The 20,775-nt window shown below is 34.8% G+C and overlaps 1 protein-coding gene across 2 annotated transcripts in view; it reads left to right on the forward strand.

Annotated features, from left to right (window-relative positions):
* The first annotated feature begins 388 nt into the window (after nucleotides 1-388).
* SEPSECS (Sep (O-phosphoserine) tRNA:Sec (selenocysteine) tRNA synthase) overlaps nucleotides 389-20,775 on the forward strand; it is a 30,874-nt gene continuing 10,487 nt past the window's right edge. The window contains exons 1-8 of one of the 2 annotated variants that reach the window (XM_039838063.1): nucleotides 389-538; nucleotides 1,339-1,493; nucleotides 2,669-2,787; nucleotides 3,098-3,256; nucleotides 5,800-5,953; nucleotides 8,713-8,815; nucleotides 14,156-14,285; nucleotides 14,416-14,507. In XM_039838063.1, coding sequence (XP_039693997.1) covers nucleotides 425-538; nucleotides 1,339-1,493; nucleotides 2,669-2,787; nucleotides 3,098-3,256; nucleotides 5,800-5,953; nucleotides 8,713-8,815; nucleotides 14,156-14,285; nucleotides 14,416-14,507 — 1,026 coding nt within the window. In that variant the 5' untranslated portion in view covers nucleotides 389-424. Of the gene's footprint in view, nucleotides 539-712; nucleotides 969-1,338; nucleotides 1,494-2,668; nucleotides 2,788-3,097; nucleotides 3,257-5,799; nucleotides 5,954-8,712; nucleotides 8,816-14,155; nucleotides 14,286-14,415; nucleotides 14,508-20,775 lie in introns of those variants that run through there. The other variant, XM_039838064.1, reaches the window with a different exon arrangement.

Here is a 20,775-nt window from a genome sequence, read left to right on the forward strand (position 1 = left end):
CCGTTCAACAGGACTGGAACACAGTGCTCTCAAGAAAGTTTCCTTCAGAGGAGCCCACGCAGCTTCCCTTTACTTTCCTCAGCCCCTCTGCCCAAGTGCAAAGTCCCTCCTTCAAGTCGGTCTCAGGAACACCAGGGATTAATTAGACCAATCAGACGCAGCGAGGAGGGGCTAATTCTCAGCAGCATCTGAAGCCTACCAAACGCGCTGACACTCCTGCGCATGCCCAAATTCTTCAGTTTCTAGCACACTAGCTGGGGTTGTTCGCGCATGCGCGAAAGCGAGACTTAGCTATTTGACCCAAGGCCTTGCCGTACCGTCCAGTAGGCCGGTTGCATTCTCGTTCCGGGTGTGTCGTCTGTTGACTGTTATTTCAGGACAGTCGTCTGTTGACTGTTATTTCAGGACAGTCACCACTACCGACATGAACCGCGAGAGCTTCGCGGCGGCCGAGCGGCTGGTGTCGCCGGCTTACATGCGGCAGGGCTGCGAGGCCCGCCGTTCTCATGAGCACCTCATACGCCTGCTTCTGGAGAAGGTACCGCGCTGTTTAATTTCCCCCTCGCTCGGAGCCGCCGCGCTGCCAGGCCCGCCCCGCCTCCCTGGTAGTGCTGAGTCCTGCCTCGCGCGCTCCTATTTGCTGGTTGAGACCTGTCCCCAGAGTCTGTCTCAGCTTGACATGCACAATAGTGACTTGCTGCACTCAGCTCCTTCTCAACCTCACCAAAGCCGGCAAAACCCAGAGTGTTCCTAGGGCACGTGTGGGTTCGGGATTTTGAGTCCCATTTTATTTAGCTTTGGGATGCGGAAGTGTGTGGAAGGCTCAGTTGGTTTCCTTTTTTTTTTTGTTTGCGGAAAGGCCAAAGTTCGCATCGCCCATCTTTCACTCCTCCCTGGGACTCGGGAAACACATGTTTGTAAACCACGATATACCAACTCGAAGCAAGTGCTGCCTCGGAACTTCACAGGTCTTGCCCCTGCCAGGATTTCTGGATTTTAATTTCACTAAATTTAGACAACCCATAGTTTTAACACTGTGGTTTGAAGAATCTTCGTTGAAATTAAGGTTTATTGGTTTCCAGTTACTTTAACATACTGCAGCTTGAAATCTGAGTCGATCTCATCGAGTGCATTTATCACTTTGCAATCCAAATAATTGTAATACAGTGTAGGGTAAACATACTGCCTATTCGAGTGCTAAATTTGTGCCTGAATTTTTGAAAGCAAAGAGCATGGCAAAATACACCTTAAAAAGTTTTAAAAGCCACTGAGGTAGGCTTCTAGGGAACGATGGTTTTCTTAAATATAATTATAAGTTTTTGTTTGTTTGTTTTTAAGGGCAAATGTCCAGAAGATGGCTGGGATGAAAGCACACTTGAACTCTTCCTACACGAGCTTGCCATAATGGATAGCAACAATTTCCTGGGCAATTGTGGTGTGGGAGAAAGGGAAGGGAGAGTGGCATCTGCATTAGTTGCTCGGCGTCATTACAGGTATTTTTTCAAGAAGCTTGTGAAAACATTTTTTTGCTTTGTTTTTTGTTTGTTTAAAAACAATGGTAGCAGTTTTCATCATATAAAATGTCCCTTTGTAACCTACTTTGTTCAAATGGGCATGTAAACTAGATGCAACAGAGATGGGAACAATTTATCTGAGTAGGTACTTTTTGAGACAGTAAGGTAAAAGTTCTAGTATGTGGTGGTCACCATGTCAGGTTCTGGGTGATTAACAAAACTGGCTGTTGATTCTGTTAAGAATGTTTAACCTAATAAACTTATTTTGTGTAAAAGTTTATGTTAAGGTGTTTATAGTTTTACATGTTTCTTTTGTAGAAAACTAATAAACTTATTTGATGTAAAAGTTTAAATATGTTAAGGTTATTTATAGTTTTCCACGTTTCTTTTTTACAATTGCAAATTTTTTTGGAGAGTGATGTATAATAGGTAGAACTTTAAAACGTTGTTCATCTACATCTAAACTATATCTGTTTTATAAGTACCTTGCTTTACTGCAATAGATGTGGGAAAAAGTATTTAATTTTAAATTATTAAAATCACTGCATTATTTTAGAAAGCTTTTCGTCAATTCTGGTAATCATTTAATTGATAGTGATTTCAGATAACATTATTTATCTGTTCTCCAGCCTTAATGTGAAATACAAGTAAACTCTTAAAAACTGTTTTCCTTGATTTTAACTCAGATGGCCTCCATGTGGCTTTGGCTTCTCCCAGCATGGTATCTGGATTATAAGAGGGAGCCCCCTAGTTGGAAAGCTTCAAGGCTTCTTACGATCTAGCTCAGAAGTTCCAGACCATCACTTCTGCTGGATTCTTTCTGGCCAAGCAACTCAGTAAGGCCAGCCCAGATTCAAGTGGAGGGAATTAGACTCCATCTCTTGGTGTGGCAGTACCATACAGGCATAGGGAAAAAAGGAATTGGCAGTGGCCGGCCATCTTTGGAGACTAAGTAACACAGCATAATTGATTAATTTTTTTAATTTAATAGGATATTTTCCTATTATCAATAGTTTATGAAAATACATCTACAGTAGTCAAGTATTGCTTCTGTTTGTTGTTGTTGTTGTTGTTATTGTATTTGTATACTTATGCAGTGGATTACTTAGAACACTGAATATTTTTGTCCAGTTGTTGACCCATTTTTTGCTTAGGTTAATTCATGGAATTGGACGATCGGGTGATATTTCTGCTGTGCAACCAAAAGCTGCTGGTTCTAGCCTTTTGAACAAAATTACCAATTCTTTGGTCTTGGACATCATAAAGTTGACTGGTATGTACTGTGTTAATCATTAAAACTTTTGGCTAACTAGCCACACACTCCTTTGCCCAATTTCTTGTATTAATACCTCTTTCCAAAAAGGATGTAAACATCTTTTGAAAAGTTGTATATATCTTTAGAATAATGTAGAGAATCAGAGGTATAAGCATGGAGGATGAATTTGGCTATAAGTTTCCTGAGACCAAGTACAGAAGAAGCTCTACGTCTACACAACCCTTTATTTGCTAGAAGTATATAATTTCAAGAAGGGTGCTGGTTTTTCAATGGAATAACTAATTTCTGTTTTACTTCGTATTCCTAGGTGTCCATGCAGTGACCAACTGCTTCGTAGTGCCTATGGCAACTGGTATGAGTTTAACCCTGTGTTTCTTAACATTACGACACAAACGACCAAAGGCAAGGTATATTATATGGCCACGAATAGACCAGAAGTCCTGCTTTAAATGCATGATCACTGCAGGTAAAAGAAGACAAGCGGTATATATAATGTCTTTCATATCACAGTGAGACATTTCTAACTTTTTATGTAGAGATGGCTGAATGAAAAGAAACTAAACCTATTCCTATTTCTTTTTATTGTGATAGTAACTGTATAGCTTCATGACATTATGTACATTTATATTGTTGCGCAGCCATCACCACCATCCATCTTGAGAACTTTTTCATTCTCTTAAACTGAAATTCTGCCCATTAAAGAGTAACCAACCTCTCCCCACTAACCCTTTCCCTAGCACTCATTCTACTTTATGTCTCTACCAATTTGACTACTCTAGGTCCTTTGTGTAAGTGGAATTATATTTTCCTTTGTGACTGGCTTATTTCACTTAGCATAATATCTTTAAGGTTTATCCATGCTTTAGTCTTTTTCTTTAAGACCGACTGATATCCCATTCTGTGTGTATGTACATGCGTGTGTGTGTATCTCACATTTTGTTTATTCATTCATTGATGGAAACTTGGGTTGTTGGCACCTTTTGGCTATTGTAAATGATGCTTTTGTGAATAATGCAGCATCATTCACACATGGGTGTACAAATACCTGTTTGAGACCCTGCTTTTTAAATTCTTTTGGGTAGCTACTCAAAAGTAGAATTTCTGGATCATTTGTTACTGTTCTTTCAAATGGGAGTATGATTACCTCACTTGATTGTTTCGAGGATAAATGGGATGACATAACAGTAATCCCTGGAGCATAAAAAGTGTTTAGGAATGTTTGTTGTATATACATGAGTGGAGTATACGTAAATTATTGCCATGAATCAAAGTGCAAGAATACAGGCATCGTTAAGTGTAGGTGAGACAAAACCTTTAAATTAGTGTTTTAGTATTTGACTTGCTTAAGTCAAGTTGAATTTGAGAATTTAAGGTTGTTATTAAATGGTTAGAGTCTGTTGCATGAAATGAACAGTATAGGACTATAATTAACTGAATAAATCTAAAACTCATGTAAAGGGATTCATAGTAAGGACATATAGCAGAAACTGATAGGCTTTTAAAAATATATTGATTTAGGTGGCATGAAGTTGTGGCATAAATTTATATCTTGTTAACCAAAGAATTGATAACCAAACTTATAGAAAAGATTGCCGCATTGGAAGACTGGAAAGTTCCAAAAGATGTTAGGATTTGGACTACAATTTACAGTTTATTCTTTTTTAGGATAGCCTCTAAGGAACCAAGATAGTTGTAGTCTTTTTTAAAAAACTAATATTTTAAGTATTTGAAAGCTGAAATAAGGTCAGGTTGAGAGAATTTGAGAAATAATAGAAAATTAGCTGTCCTCAGGAAGCTACAATTTAAAGTTTCATATGTTTGTTTTAATGGCTATGAAAGTATAGATATAAAGCTTGGACATCTCTGAATCAACATATTTGAAATGTTGATTTTATACTGGCTGAAGTTTTATATTTCTGTAGATAGAATATAGACAACTTGATGTGGATCCTAAAACACAAAAGAAAACTACTTGCCCTTAACTTTGCTATAACTTTCTGTGTGACCTTGGGGAAGCCACTTAATTTTCCTGAACTTTGGTTCCCTTATCTTTGAAATAAATGAGTTGAGCTAAATGTTCTAAATTCTTGCAGCTTTTAAATCTTAAATCCATGAATTTAGCCTGCTGCGAGATTAGGTGTTTGGGGACACTGAAGATGTGACTACATGATAACATTATGTGCAAAATTTCCCAGGTTAATTTTATACAATTTCTGAGACTTAATACTTAGTTTTTACTTTTACCCTAAGTACTTAGTGGTGTCACAAACTTGGTTAATATAAGTGCTTTGTATATTATTTAGTGTATATATTGTTTATACAACATTTTAAGATTATACCTAAATATTTACTATATAAGGTCATGTAGTTATTATTTGGGTGAACTTTTGATTATATGCTAGTTAAGTGTACTAATTCCGTTGAAAATTGGAAAACAATTTTTACGTTTAAGTTACAGAAGGCTCTTGTAAGCTATGAGATGGGTCAGTGATCTGTAGGCTCCTAAAATTTATTATACTTTTCTTTAGAGATAAAACATTAAGGTGATGATTGTGATTTGTTTCAATACTTGAATTATTTTTGTCCATCTCTGAAATAAAGTGAACTTTAAAATAAAACTTAAATATTTTCAGAGAATGGATAGATTTACTTTTCTGAGTACTGAAATTGAACTGGATTAAATGATCCTTTTTGTGATCAATGACTGTGTTATTACTTTTATAGATATCTATTTAATGTTTTGTTTCCTTCCCCAAATTAGTCTTTCTTGTCATATCAGAAGTTTAAATAGATTTGTGGTCCTAATTGTAGTCTAGTTGTCCTTTAGATTATTTTGACCTGCCTTTGACTCATACCAGTATTGAGCCAGGTCTTTATTGCTAGAGGAGGATTCATCAAGGAAAATAAATATTTAGAGTTTTTGTGTGAAATAGTACTGCTTCCTAGAGTTCCATGATCTTCCCTTATTTTTGTTTACACTAACATCTTACTTCTGTTTGGCTTGGTTAGGTTTTGAGCCTGTGGTGATAGAGAACATTTTAGACGGTGACGAGCTGCACACAAACCTGAAAGCAGTGGAGGCCAAAGTCCAGGAACTTGGGCCTGATAACATTCTGTGTGTTCATTCTACTACATCCTGTTTTGCTCCAAGAGTGCCTGATCGGTAACTGATTTAGTAATATTGTCCTTTGGGGGGGCCATCATTTTAAAAATAAAATGCATATATAGTAATTCTCAGAGATGCTTAAGTAACATTTGTCAGTAAATAGGTGAATGAATGCTTTTAACAAAATAGATTGACTTTGTGGAGCAACAGCATAATTGAGAAAATAAAAATTTGATAAAGAAGGAGGAAAAGCAACTAAATACTAAGTGGAGCAAATGCAGAGCATGTTTTCTTTTTTTCTGTTTTCTGATCTCTTAGCATCTTCCTCCTTATTATTTAATAGATGTTTCTAAGCTACATGATGGATTTACTTGTTTTCATTACTACCTCTACTTCTTTGATTTTATAGTTTTCATAAATAGAAAACAGTGTAAAGTATCAGCATGATACGTATCAGCATTAACAGATTTTAAACAAAAAATTTTAGGATTATTTATTGCCCTTTGAATTTTTTTTAATTGGAAGATTACACTTAGGTATACATAGTGATTGTCTTTGTATTTTGAAAAAAATGCAAATATTTAAGAAAATAAAAAAAGCAAATGTTTATTTTTCCAAAGGATGGCCACAAATTTTTATTTGGAAAGTGTAGTAGGCTTAGGTATAGGAATACAGATTTCTAGTTTTGACAGCAAGTCTGTTGTATTTTAACATTTTGAATAGAAGCACTAGTAATTTGTAAAAACTACATAGACTTTGGATTATTTTTATAGCATCAAGTTATACTTTGGTTTTTATGAAATCACATCATTTGGCAGTAATGAATGCATATTGGCTTTTATTATAGGCAGACTTTAAGAGACAATGTTAAAGCCATGCTCTTGAAAATTTACCTTGCCTCAATTATGAGTATGAATTTGATTGTAAGATTATATTGTGTGTGCTTTATTTATTACTTACCAATCATATTTTAAATTTACATTGAAATAGTAATGCTATTTTTCATTGATGGTTTTGTTATCTAGAGAAATTTTAATGTGATGGAAATAAATCACATTTCCAAAAACAGCATATGGATATTTATACTCATTAGATTATTAATCCTTGAGGATAATTTTTTTTGTTTAATGTATTACTTCCTTTGGAAAAAATTGTATTTTTCTTAGCAGAATTTTCATCTGCTGCCTTTTAGTGGTGTAATATGATGAATGTTTCTTATAAGAGTGAACTTTAAGAAAATGGTGATGCACCATTATTAGTAATATGGTTGAATTTCTGATTTTATTAAATTTAAATACATTTGATTTCTTTACATTAAGCTTAATTCTTTTATAGTCTTAATTTGAATGGGCATATATTGTCTTTATTAGTTCATTAATTGGACAGAGAGCATTGTAGGGCAGAATCAGTCAAAGGAATGGTTAAAAAAAAGGAAGTGTATCATTTCTTCTAATTAATAAATACCTTAAATTTGCTTCTAAGTTAGAATACAGTTTGATTCACATGGAAAATATTTTTTTCAAGTCTCTGCCTTTTGTCGAATATCTTTATATATACTCTATTAGCAGATTTGATCGATTCAGAATATTTAAAACTACTTACAAGTGATTTTTTTAAAATAGTACTTTATGTTATTATGGTGCCTTCCTCTCAAGGAAATTTATTATTAAAGTTTGCTTTCATTAGAACACAAACATGTGAAAGTGCCTTTTATGAAGAAAACACTGTGTGTATCCCAGGTCTGTTTTGTTAAAAACAACACCTGATTAGTTTAACAGAAAGATTTTCTGTGTTGATTTGTGAGACTTATGAAAAGGAATGATAAAATGAGTTTTTAATTCATAAAACTTGAAGTAAATCGTCAACTTCCGACAGAGGAACAAAATAATGTTATTCCTATTTGTACTTTAAAAACATTAATGCACATCTGTAAATAATATATTGTGCATTAATGGATGTAAAACTATATATATTTGAAATACATCCTGTGGGAAAGAACTTTTATTGTGTAAAAATTCTTTGGTTTAAAATTCTTTTATTATAGAAAGAATATTTTCTTTAAATTAATTGTATTTAACCATGGGATTTAGTTTTAGCTTCACAGGATGAAGACGTTTCCATTAGGGGTGACCTCAGTCACAAGTAGTATCTGATTTTGCAAAGGAATATCATTTATTATACTCTAATTGAAATCTAATTACCTTACTTTGCATAAAGTTACTCTCAGATTGACTTAATATGAAAGTGAAAATTGTCACATGAAAAAGAGTGAACTTAAAACCAGCAGCTATTTAAAAGATTCTTCAGTATTCAAGTTGTTGGAAAATGTTATTTTGGTACTGAAACATTTTAATGTTCTGTATTTTTTTAATACATTGAAATCTGAAAATATATTTTTTACGTTATAGGATGTTTAATGTGAGATTTCTTAAGATTTCAAAATATACTAATTTTGTAGATATTAGCTTTAGTATAAGCATTTAAACATGAATATACAGCCTTGTAAAGGGTCGTTATAAATAATCTGCTTCTTGCTTTTTATATAGGAAATTTTAAAGTGACTTAAAAGCTACCAACTATACAGATTTTTATAAATACACATTTTGTCACTTATTGGTAACAATTTAAAAGTTTTTTAAAGTTTATCCTAAAGTACCTGTTATGTATTTCCAAACTGCCGAATTACATGCTTAAATACTGCTGTAGAAATTTCAGTTTTCTCATTTTTTCCTAATGTACATTAAGAATATTAAAATAATTTTCACATAATTTATAAAAGCACAGTGCGACTGTGTCTTTCTGTTGAATATTTATAGATTAGAAGAACTGGCTGTGATTTGTGCTAGTTATAGCATTCCACATATAGTCAACAATGCTTATGGATTGCAGTCTTCAAAGTGTATGCACCTCATTCAGCAGGTAAGAGACTAAAAGGATGTGTCAAGAGAATATGGATTTTAACATAGTATATGGTTATTATCTGTTTTTCTTAAAATCTGATATAGTAAAACTTGTTACCTAGCGCCTTTTACTTTCTGGAGCATTAGAAATTTACATTCAATATTCACCCAGTAAAAGTCATTTTATGGTAGTATGGTGGCAATTGGACTAATAGCTTAGGTCAGAACCAACATAGAAATACTTCATTAGCTTAGTTTTTGGCTTTCTGAGGATGTTTCATTACCAGGATTCTCATTTTTCTAATATACTGGATTATAGTATTTTTAAAACAATGTTGATGATTTGTCCTATATTTAATATTTAAAGAATCACTTTACCCTCTTTTCCTAGACTAGAAAAGACTTCACTTATAAACATTCTAGCATGTAACTATGGAGTTAGCAAGTTTTTAAAAATTTTATGACATTTTATTTTTATAAGCATCAGCTAGATCCCAGACATCTGTTTTAGAGTCTTATTTTGAAAATATGACTTGGCTGGCCGTCTCGCTCAGAATAAGAGTCACCGCCGTGGCCTGCTCTGCTTTGTGTTTTTGGGTCTCTGCAGCTTCTCTGATTTCACTTTCCGCTGCTCTTTCTCGCCACAGGTGCCTCCTTACTGTTTCTCCGTCACACCACATGTGTGCACTCCACCAGGCTCTTGCTCATTCCTCGCGCTGGATTGCTTTTCTAGAGAGTTGCATGGCTTCTTACCTCACTTTTTTTTTAGGCCAATGAAACCTTCTCAGACACCTGATCTAAAGTAACACCTTCCTCTTCCTTGCCAGCATTTCTATTTCCCTTTTCCTGTTTTACCATATTAATTTTAAGGTGCACATTTTTTTCACTTTATAACATCTCTGAAAAATTAGGATGTTTTACAGTCATTGGTGTCTTGTAATGTTAATTGGCAATTTTTTTCTTACCTAGTGGTATATAAAATAATTTTGTTTCTTAAAATTGATGGCCTCTTACTCTTTTTCTCTGTAGTACTTATCACGATTTGATAGGTTATTTATTGTCTAGTTATTGACAGTAATTAGAATTAAATTTCTGGTAGGGCAAGGACTTTGTTTTGTTCACTATTATGTCTTCAGTGCTTAAAATAGTACTTGGTACATAATTGACAATAACTACTGAAAAATTGATTGAATAAATGAAGTATTATATTTACTTACAATGATTAATTTTTCATACTATATTAGCATTTAGATTGATATCTGTATATGATATGAGATATAATTTGTGTACATAATGATTTTCATTACATATTCAATTTGACATACATGTGGTTTGTGTTATGGGTGCATAAGTTATTCACAGATTATCTGTGGCCTCCTCTAACGTGATGAATGCTCCTTGGCCCAGTAGATCCTATCTAGTAAATATTTTTATTTTTCATCATTTTGAGTTTACTAGTATCATCTCTGATATAAATGTGATTTATATGACAGTAATACTGCTTTGCTTAATTTCTTTACTCAAAGGTTTTAAAGATGTAATTAGTTGTAAGGATGTAATTTGTTGTAAGTAACAGAAATTCCTGTTCAAATTAGCTTAACCAATAAGGAAATAAGTTTGTTTATATAACATAAGTCCAGGGGTAGAGTACAGTATGTCAGCGTTCGTTAAGATCTTTGTAGGAAAACTACCATTTCCTTGGTATCTTTTTCTATTATTCCTTAACTTTCTAAGGTGTTGTCACAGTTCTAGACTAGATTATATCTAATCTGAATGGTAGCAAAGGAAGCTTGTATAATTTTCTATGCTGGAAATCTTAAGAACCATTTTATTCCAGTGATTCATTATCATTCCTCTTCTCATTTTCCCTTTCTCCTTCTTCCTTGATTTTTAGCAGCCTCAATTCATTTAAAAGTCAAATACATCAGCATGACTAAAGGTTTAGAAAAGGAAGGAGTAGATGATCATTCATAACTGTATTCCCTTAACAAATACTCTTAATAATTTATGAACCCACTTTTTTCTTTTTAATATACATTTACTGTTTTTTATATAGTTGTAAGCATTGTGTACATTTAGAATTAACTTTTAAAAACATAATGAAAAATATATTTAATTTTTAAACTTCAATATAAACTTAGATTATAGTTCTATACATGCCTGTAAATTTTCATAATGATCATTTTAATAATTTCTTAACATTTCCTCACATGTTGTTTACTTAGAAGTGCTCAGTGTTTCGGTGCTCACACATTTTCGAATACGAGAAATCTGATGGCGTTATTAAGAGCTTAAGACCAAAAGAAAATGAACTCCAGGGTACGACATGAGAGGTGCCCTTGGGGTTGTGCATCACGAATTCTCGATTTGTCATCACCTCTCTTCATTTGTGGGGTGGTTTCACTAAAACTTTAACTAGAAAATAACACTTACAGATGGGCAAATGAATTTTTTAAATGTACCTATTCTATTGTTGCAGATATGTATTACCTTCTAAAATTGCCATTTCTTAAAAAAAAAAGCAGTACACGAACATTTTATTTTTCCCTCATAGAAAGAGATAGTGTGGTCTTGCTTTAAATCAAATAAATACTTGGATCATATTGAGTGCTGGTTGCTGTTCCAAGACATTCTGAAAAATTAAAAGTTAGCTTTAATTCTTCCCAGTAGTTCTTTTTAGGGGTGTATACCATTTACTGAGTACTCACCGTGTGTCAGGCATCCTGCTAGACTTTTACAGTTTATTAACTTAAACCTAACAATTTAAGGTACATTTTTTTATTGTTTCCATTCTACAAATGAAGAAACAAACTCAGAATTAAGTGACTTGCCCAAGGTTGAGAGCTACAAAATGGCCCATCTGGTTCATTGTGACTCCAAAGCCCCATATTTTTCTCTAAAAGACAAAGTACTTAAACTGTAAATACTTTCTTGAGAAGATGGTGTAATGCGATAGTCAGTGAAGAGCTATAACTAAAATATGTCAAGACTCTTTTTTTTTTTAAGAATGATACCCCAAAAAGACAATGCTGAGCATATAGAACGTTCTGGTATGCACATGTAGTCCCCAGGAAGTTAGCTTTGAACAACCTACACTTCCGTTTATATACTGAACTGACTTATTCAGGAGACTCGTGGAATATAGATATTAGGACAGCTTAATGGCGGGGGATGTAGTAGTGTAGTAGTCACAAAGATACACAGGATTAATTATTTTAAGAGTCAGAATGGATTGTAAAGCTCCAAAGTGTGGGAAACAGCAACTTTGCTTAAGAATTTGAGAGAAGTAGGTGTTATACTACTTATTCACAGACCTAATTGTTTATTCAACAAATATTTACAGGATTCCCACTGGTATGCCAGGCACCAGGGTGGGTACTGGGGATGCAGTAGTGCATATGACAAAATCCTATCCTCATGGGGCAGAAGCAGACAGTAAACAATGAATATGACAGGTCTTGATCAACACTCTCGTATTTGGGTGGAGGAGGGGTGTCAGATTAGGTGGAGTGATCCAGGGTCCTTTCCAAGAATCAGGTAGTTGGGAATCCAAGTATGTGAAGGACTGGCTTAAGTTACATGTGGATTTTCGACTGTGCATGTAGGTGCTCAGTACTCCTAATCCCTGCATTGTTCGAGGGCCAGCTGTAAGTGTTATGTGAATAATTTACTGTTTTATTCATTGTAGCTCTTCTCAGAACCTAGGGCAGTGCTTGGCAAATGATAAGTGTTCACATATTTGTTCTATGAATAAATGAGTAAATGAACTGATAAATGACAACCCTTTACTTCATAGACCATGTTCCTGTGTTCCTATTCTATTTAAGCCCTTCTATCTTTCTAGTGTTCCCGCCCCCCCACCCCGCCTTCTATTTGATAGCCTCTGACTTTAGTGTGGGAAATAAGATCTCTATACCATTCCTGAGATTGGGTCCAGTGTGCTGCCCTTTGAGTGCTTGCTATGTTTTAGTGGTAAAGGGATTTGGCAAAGTCTAGGACCCTGATTGTTCTCATAGTAATCCTGCTCCCAGTTTAGGTTTATGTTTCTCTCAGGAAGCCTTGGGCAGTACTTAAGTATTAATAAAAGGCAACTCTAACTGTTGCACTCTATTTCTACATACAACTACTTTGCATGTTTTTCAATTATTCTATTAGTCTTATTTTCTTAGTGCTTCTGTTTTCCTGCGACATGGTGAGATTTTTCTGCAATCATAGTTTATGAGGAAATTAAAAGGGTAATGGGAAAGTTAAGATTTAAACAATCCTGTGATAGCCTCCAGAGTAGTCAGCTCCCCTCTCCAGCTTTTACTGCTGCCTGTTTCCTGGATCTGGTCTCTTAGATTAGGCCAGCTATCTGCTGCTTCTCTCTGAGATATGGATGTGGAGAGAAACTGTGAAGATGAAGGTCACATGCGCTTATAATATTAATAGGAATGTAGATTGTGAATACAGATTGAAAATCTGTAGCCACAGATAAAGAAAAAAAAATGATCTTATTTGAAATTTAGATAGTATCTCTGTTTTTAAGAGGAGAAAATTGAGCCACATTAGACAGAAGGTCATAGACTGTGTTGGATGGGAACTAGAACTTAGTTTTATATTTCTGGTAAGTATTCAATTTTTCACCAGAATATTAGATTTTCACTTGAAGTTCATTTGCAGTGGAATGAGATCATCTAAGATTATAATATTAGGAAACATGAATTAATATAGAAATATTGCCAAGAGTATACAGAAAAAATTTCCATTAGTTGATGTTTAAAATAATTTTTTTTCCTCTTTTGTTATCTGAGTAGCGGTAGGAGCAGAACTTATTGCTTAAAGTGATCATGCAGGTAATATATTATCCTAGCATCAAAGAGAGGCTTTTAAATGTATAACTAATTGATTGGCAACATGGGTGGTGGCAGTCCATTAGGTTATGGTGGCCACTCTTAACCTCACAGGTGTTTAAAATTACTTAATAGTTTAGGGCCCACCGTTGACTTTTATTGTTAAATAGAAGATCACAGATGAGCAGCACAGGAGGAATCCACTCTGTCTTACCAATTTGAAGGAGGAAAAGCTCTGTTTCAATATAGTTACCACCTGAACTGATACCGAAACCCTGCTTTCCTCACAGGATTGTGAGCATTAAATGATTTGTGTATGAAAGCAAGTTGTAAGCTAGAAAGTGCTCTTCCACCTACAGGGAGCAGCGTTTAAAAACTCAGTTCAATACCTAAAAATATTACAGATGTTACAAAGAAATACAAATATTTTGATTTTCATTAATTGTTTTAATGGTAGTTATTTGTTAATAGCCATTGTTTCTTCTTCTAAAAACTAATGTGTAATACTACATGTTATTTCATTCTAGGGGGCTCAGGTTGGTCGAATAGACGCTTTCGTTCAGAGCTTGGACAAAAATTTTATGGTTCCAGTAGGTGGCGCTATAATTGCTGGCTTTAATGATTCCTTCATTCAGGAAATTAGCAAGATGTATCCAGGTAAATAAATCAGTTGCTCTTCAGAAAGAGTAACAAAAAAAACTTCATTTGTACATAGGCTACTATAATAAATCTTAATTTCCAAAGCTTTTTTCCCCTCCTGAATGTAACTTATTCATTCTTATTTCAGGAAGAGCTTCAGCTTCACCTTCTTTAGATGTCCTTATTACTTTATTATCACTTGGATCAAATGGCTATAAGAAGCTATTAAAAGAAAGAAAGGTAAGCTTTCCCTTTAGGTGTAAAATAATACTCCTGACTAGAACAGCACTCCAAATCATTGATGTTTTTGCCTATTGGTTTATCACTTTGGATTATAGATACTGAGTATCGTCCTAGGGGATTTACTTTGATCTGGGACTACCCTGGGAGATTTGCAATTAATCATTATCATTCCGTTTATCCAGATATTAGGAGAATGGTGGGGAATCTTGCATAGGTGACTTTGCTTTTTTTTTTTTGAGAAACTCCTACATCAAGGAATCTTCGTAGTTTAGTAAAATTCATCATATTCGTCACTTAGATAGAGGCTCTTGAAGGATAAATGGACAAGCCTTTTCTTTTTAGTTTTTGGAAACTCATCGTCTGGTATATAAACAAATTGTGATACATATACACACAGCAATAAAAAGGAACAAACTAATATATGCAATAACATAATAACTCTCAAATGCATTATGCTAAATGAAATAAACCAGATTCAAAAGACTACATATTATATGGTTTCATTTGTATGCCATCTTGGAAAAAGCAAAAAATAATCAGGACAGGTAAAAGATGAGTGGTTACCAGAGGCTTGGGTTGAGGGAGGGGACTATTGGCATGGTAAAATGTGAGGGTAGTTTCATAACTGTATATGTTTGTCAAAATTCAGAGAAGTGGGCACCTGAAAAGTGGACATCTAAGATTTTACTGTATGTAATTGTCTCAATAAACCCGAGAAAAAAATTTAGATGATTAGAACTTCAGTTTGATAAACTCCAAAAAGTAATCATGGTCATAGATTGTTGTATCCAAGGGAAGACCTCAGCAAGTCTTTCAAGGAACCTTCTCCACACGGCAGATGAAGCCTTTGTTTATAGATGAGGAAGACTGCCATCTGTTTACATGAGAGGGTCTTAGCTCTCTGGTAACTAGTTGTTTCATTATGGAAAAGATACTTAACTCACAGATTTTATTTCCTCATTTATGAAAGAGACAATTGATATCTCAGGCCACTTCTAGTTCCAAAAGACTGTAGAATATTTCTTAAAACAGCTACTTCCTGGACCATGGGCATTATAATCATGATAGTTGGCCTATAATTTAGTAATCTAGCACATTATGTTGGTAATTTTTAAGTCGGACATTTTGTAAGGTTGAAATGTTAAGACGATGGTCTCATAGTAGCTCATAACCATTTCCACTCCTACTAGGCTGTCTTGGGCTTACCATCTAAACAATGACAAACCCACTTATGGTAGCATGGTCTAAAGTATGGACCAGTGTTTTCGTGAAATTCAAAGTAGATAAAGTTGAGTGTGGGGTAAGTTTCATTGGTTAAATATTTATTAAGCATATATTATGTTTTAGGAATATAATATTGATATAGCAATCAATAAATAGAGATGCCAGCTCTTGTGGCACTTATATATATTGCAGATTGGGGAGACCAGCAATAAAGAAGTAACATAAAACATAAATTATAAAAGTTGGCTTAATACGTAAATTATAAAGTGAAAAGTGCTCTGGAAAAAAGAAAGAATAGAGTAAAATGAGAATTAGGAATGATGATGTGGTGGTAGTGGGAACTGATTTTTTTAAATACAGTGGTTAGGGCGGGCCTCATTTTAAGGTGACATTCGAGTCAACATGGAGAAGTCTGAGGGAGCGTACATGTGTGATGGAGTTTCAGGCAGAAAGCCAATATAAGGACTAGGGCAGTAAAGAGAGCTAGTAAAGAGGGCCGGAGCAAAGTGAGCATGGAGAGTTTTGAGAGCCAAAGTCAGGGAGGTGATGGGGGTGGGCTGATCATGCAGGGCTTTCTAAGCCATAGTGAGGTCTTTGCCTCAAATTCTGAGTTAAATAAGGAACCACTGGAGGATTTTGAATAGAAGAGTATCATGATCTGACTTATATTTTGAAAGATCACTTTGGTTGCTGTGTTGACAGTAGGAGGCGGGGGGCGGGGGCAGGCAGGGTAGAAGTTGGGATACCTATTAGGCTTTTACAGTAGTTAAGAAGTGATGTTAGCTTATATCTAGATAGTGACAATGGAGGTGATGAGAAGTGGTTGGATTCTAGGTCTGTTTTGAGCCAAGAGGAGTTCCTGATGAATATATTGTATGAGAGAAAGAGAGAAGTCAGGAATGGTTCTGAAATTTGTGACTTGTGCAGTTGGAAGGACGGAGGGGCCATTAACTGAGATGGGTAAGCCTGTGGGCCTCCGGAGAACACCAGTAGTTCAGTTCCCAGCAAAATTGAATTCAGGATATCCATTGACATCTAGATAGAGATGTCACATAGAGAGTGGGATATGAGTCTTGTACTAAGAGAAAGGGCTGGGCTGGAGATAAAAATTTGGGGAGTTAATTGGTCAAGAGACTGGATGAGATTGCAAGAGAGTGAGTCTAAGCAGAAAAGAAGTACAAGAACTGAGCTCTGGGGCACTCCAGTGTAAAGGGGTCTGGGAGAAGAAAAGGGACCAGCAGAGGAGTTTCTGATAACAGAAACTTGGAGAGAAAACAATGTCATAGAATTTTAATACTTATGGGTAGATAATATTTTGTGGTGTTTGAGGTAGACTGCACAAATATCTCAAATATCAAAGCTTGAAAATATAAGTAGTTGCTTTTTATTTTTGACCTTTTTAGTTGTCATAGTGTAGTCTTATATTGTAGCTGCTTTTTGCCATATATTGATCACTCTGCAGGTTTGGGTAAAAATTCATTTTAAACTAAGGAAATGGAATATATAATTGCTCTGATACAAAGTTTTAAGTTAGATATTTAAAGAGTATAATTTATTATATAGAAACTTAAAAATTTTTATATGCTGTTATAATATCAAATAAGCATACTATTTAGTATTTTCTGGTTTCGTACTTGAAACTAAATAATAGCTAATAACATTAAATATTTGCTATAGTAAATATGTCTTTAGCGATTTTGTAATTAAACTTATTTAATTAGCAAATTAAACTTATATAATTAGCAAATTAAACTGATAATCTGAATGCACATTCCCTAAAAAATTACCATCAGGTATCTGTAATGAAACTTGGGCCTTGATTATGGGTAGTCTAGACCACTGTGCACCTTTGAGTTTGCCATCAGTCCTTCTAATCTTGGCTTCCTTTGCTTGATACATAGTAGATGCTCATCAGATGTTTGTTGAGTGAACCACTGCAGAGTATTTGGGAATACATTGGTTCACTGTTGTATAGTCATCCCTTGTTTTACACACTATAAGTATCTTTTTGGAAAGTTAGTCAGAAAGCAAATAACATTTCGACGCTGACTTCCATTAAGTTAGATGTTCTTACAGAAACATCTCCCTGTATGGGTATAGTTGAAAACTTGTAAAAAGGAATGAAGTAAAAGAGTGATTACCTGTTGTGTATAACAGGTACTGCACTTCTGGAAATGGGACTTCCTTCTCAGCTGGTGCTCCTCTTCCACAGCATTTTTCACAGCATTAGGATTTTGGAGTTGTTGATTTTAAGAGGGTTTTGTCATCATTTTGGAATCTAAGAATTTCCTTTACACCATGATTCTTCTTCTGACTTTTGACATTTAGAGTTTGACTTTAAAAGTTTCAGCTACCTGTAAATGATTCCAGAGGCCCATGCACGTGTATGTTGTGCTTAGCATGAGTGAAAATCCACCTGCTTTGAGAATGATCTGCAGGAGTATGTAGCTCAGCTGGTGAATGGCTTCAGATGGCAACCCAGCTCTACTTTTCATAGGACTTTGTTCATTATTGGATAAGTATTTTATGGGAGAAATTTTATGTTCTAGTGATATTTATGAATTGGATGGCTCCATCTCAGATTTCAAGAGGTAAATCTCTTAGCAACATCTGAATCTTTGTTCTTTTCCTTTTATCTAGACAGATTGGAATAAACAGGAACAGGACAAGAATAGGTTTGTAGCTACAGGGAATTAGTATGTGTTTATAGGAGACCTGTTAGCTAACATTAGTTCTTTTAATCTGAAAACATTTTTAGGCTAAGGGAAAAGTAAATGAGTAAGGAGACAAACATTTTTACAAATGTCTACTGTATGCCCAGAACTCCATCAGGCTCATCGTATCTATTATTTCATACTACTCAAAGTTTAGGAGGTAGGTGTGACCCCCATTTTACAGACGGAATTGAGGCTCTGAAAGTCACATACTTATCCAAAGACCATATGTAAGTACCAGAACTGCCACTGAAACTCAGGCCTTTGTGATCTAAAGTCTCTGCACTTTGTCTTACCACTCCCCTCTGATTGCCTCTGGTACAGAGGGAGCGTTTATTGGCTCTGTAGTAGGCATTTGAGCCATAAAAGTGATGATGTAGTGACCTGCCATTCTTACCTAGTGTAGGTATGTAAAACTCCAAAAGCTCTGTTGTATTAATTGATTTTAAAATTCTTCGTATAGAATTTACTTACGATAGAGACTATCTGCAGTAGTAATCTTCAAAGTATTAGAATGCTCATTTGAGAACTCTGTCATTGTAAATGAGTAAAAGTTGTTCTTTAGCAACTTCATTCAACAGGCAACTCTTTTCTTTGAAATATATCGATGTCCTCCATAAACCATAATTGCATATATGTAGCACAAATATTGTTTTTTTGATTGGCTTTGTTGCAAAAATAAGGGCTTTTGTTTAAATAAACTTGCTTTTGAACTGTGAAAATTTAATCGTGATAGTTTTATTGGTTCAGCTCTGGAGAAGCTGAGGCAAAGCTATTTTGCTTCAGCCAGAGCTATTTATATACCATCACTGAGAGCTCCTTTTTATATTATCGCGTTATTGCCTACTAAAAAAAGAGTGTTAAAAGAAAACGTAGGATTTTTTTTTATTCTATGCCCTTATTCACCACAATGATATTTTTAGAGGTTATTTCATCTAGTATATCTCTTCAGAAAAGGCTTTATCTTTTGCACAGTAGAGGCAGACAAGAACTCAGCTTGAAGCCATTCCTTCTCAAGCCTTCTCTTTTGAAGGGTGAAAGGATCAGAGAGAGTGGCACTGTGTGTGTGAAATGAACCTCTTTGCCCTTGGCCCTTCCTGATCAACACATCTGCTTTATTGAGGGGAGAAATGACCATGAATTTAACTGAGAAGGCCTTTAAGAAAAGGGGTTCAAATTTAAGAAACTGCTTCTTTGAGTTTCTCTATGCAGAAATAAAGATCAATCTGTGAAATTTATCCTCACTTCTGTTTTGCTTCCAGAGAAGACCATTATTCTGCTTTTCTTTTAGAAGAGCGCTTTATTGAACAGGGCAGGCAGATAATCATGGTTGCAAATGTTTGCTGAATTGGACAACTGCAGAAGAGGAATGATAGTAGAATGGCTGTTCCAGTGGCTGGAATTCGTTAGCTGAAGCTTGGCGGACAAACTAACTTCTAAAAGAACACCAGACACAGTTGCAAACAATATCCTATAACAAAGCTGAATTTGGAAGCGTTAGTAGATCTACAGTCCTAAAAGTGGAGTAGTTGAATCTCAACAGAAGCCTGAGATTTCAGGCCTGAAGGTGGGGCCTCAACAGAAGAATTTGAAAGCAGTGCATTAGCCTGCGGTGCAAGAATGCCGAGTGTGCCTGGGTCCATTTGTCTGGTCACAGTCACAGAAGCAGCACAGTGCGTTTATACTGTTATCTTCAAGTATGGACATCTGTGCAGGGATGTGTACCTACAGTCTATTTATATTTAGTCCATCCTTTCATGTTATCATTGAAATACTAGACTACTTGTTAAGTTTCCTTTTTGATTTATTTACCCACCACATGAGACGTACTGTAATAATACGCGAAGTTCTATTTTCACCTTATCCTCTAGCATGAAATAGTATGTTTCAAAAAACATGATTACATAAGACCTTTTTCTTTAAAATGTAATGAATTGTGTGCATCTTTGGGTTATGGGAAGGGATAGGCTGAATGTTGGGTTTCATGACTGCAAATCAATTTGCAAAAGGCCATTTGAAAGGTAATGCTTAATATAATTCAGCTTCTCTTCCATTAACATCTTGAACTATGGTGTAAAGTTTTGTATTTTCTAGAAATATAGCTGACATTAGCATTAAGGTATACAGTTCAGCTTATCTCTAGTGAAGAGTCTTTTAAAATTAAGTTAAATACAGCACAAAAGACATAGAAAATCAATAATATTTCATTTCTTATAAGTAAGATCTTTCTATATACCTTTGCTTGGGGTGCTTATAAATTTCTCCCTTTACAGAGTATTTTATAATAAATGTCAGTTATAGATTTAACTGTAGCAAAAAAATTGTGC

This window comes from Pteropus medius, unplaced genomic scaffold, assembly GCF_902729225.1.
Source record: "Pteropus medius unplaced genomic scaffold, Ma_sr-lr_union100, whole genome shotgun sequence".
In the NCBI taxonomy this organism is placed as follows: Eukaryota; Metazoa; Chordata; class Mammalia; order Chiroptera; family Pteropodidae; genus Pteropus; species Pteropus medius.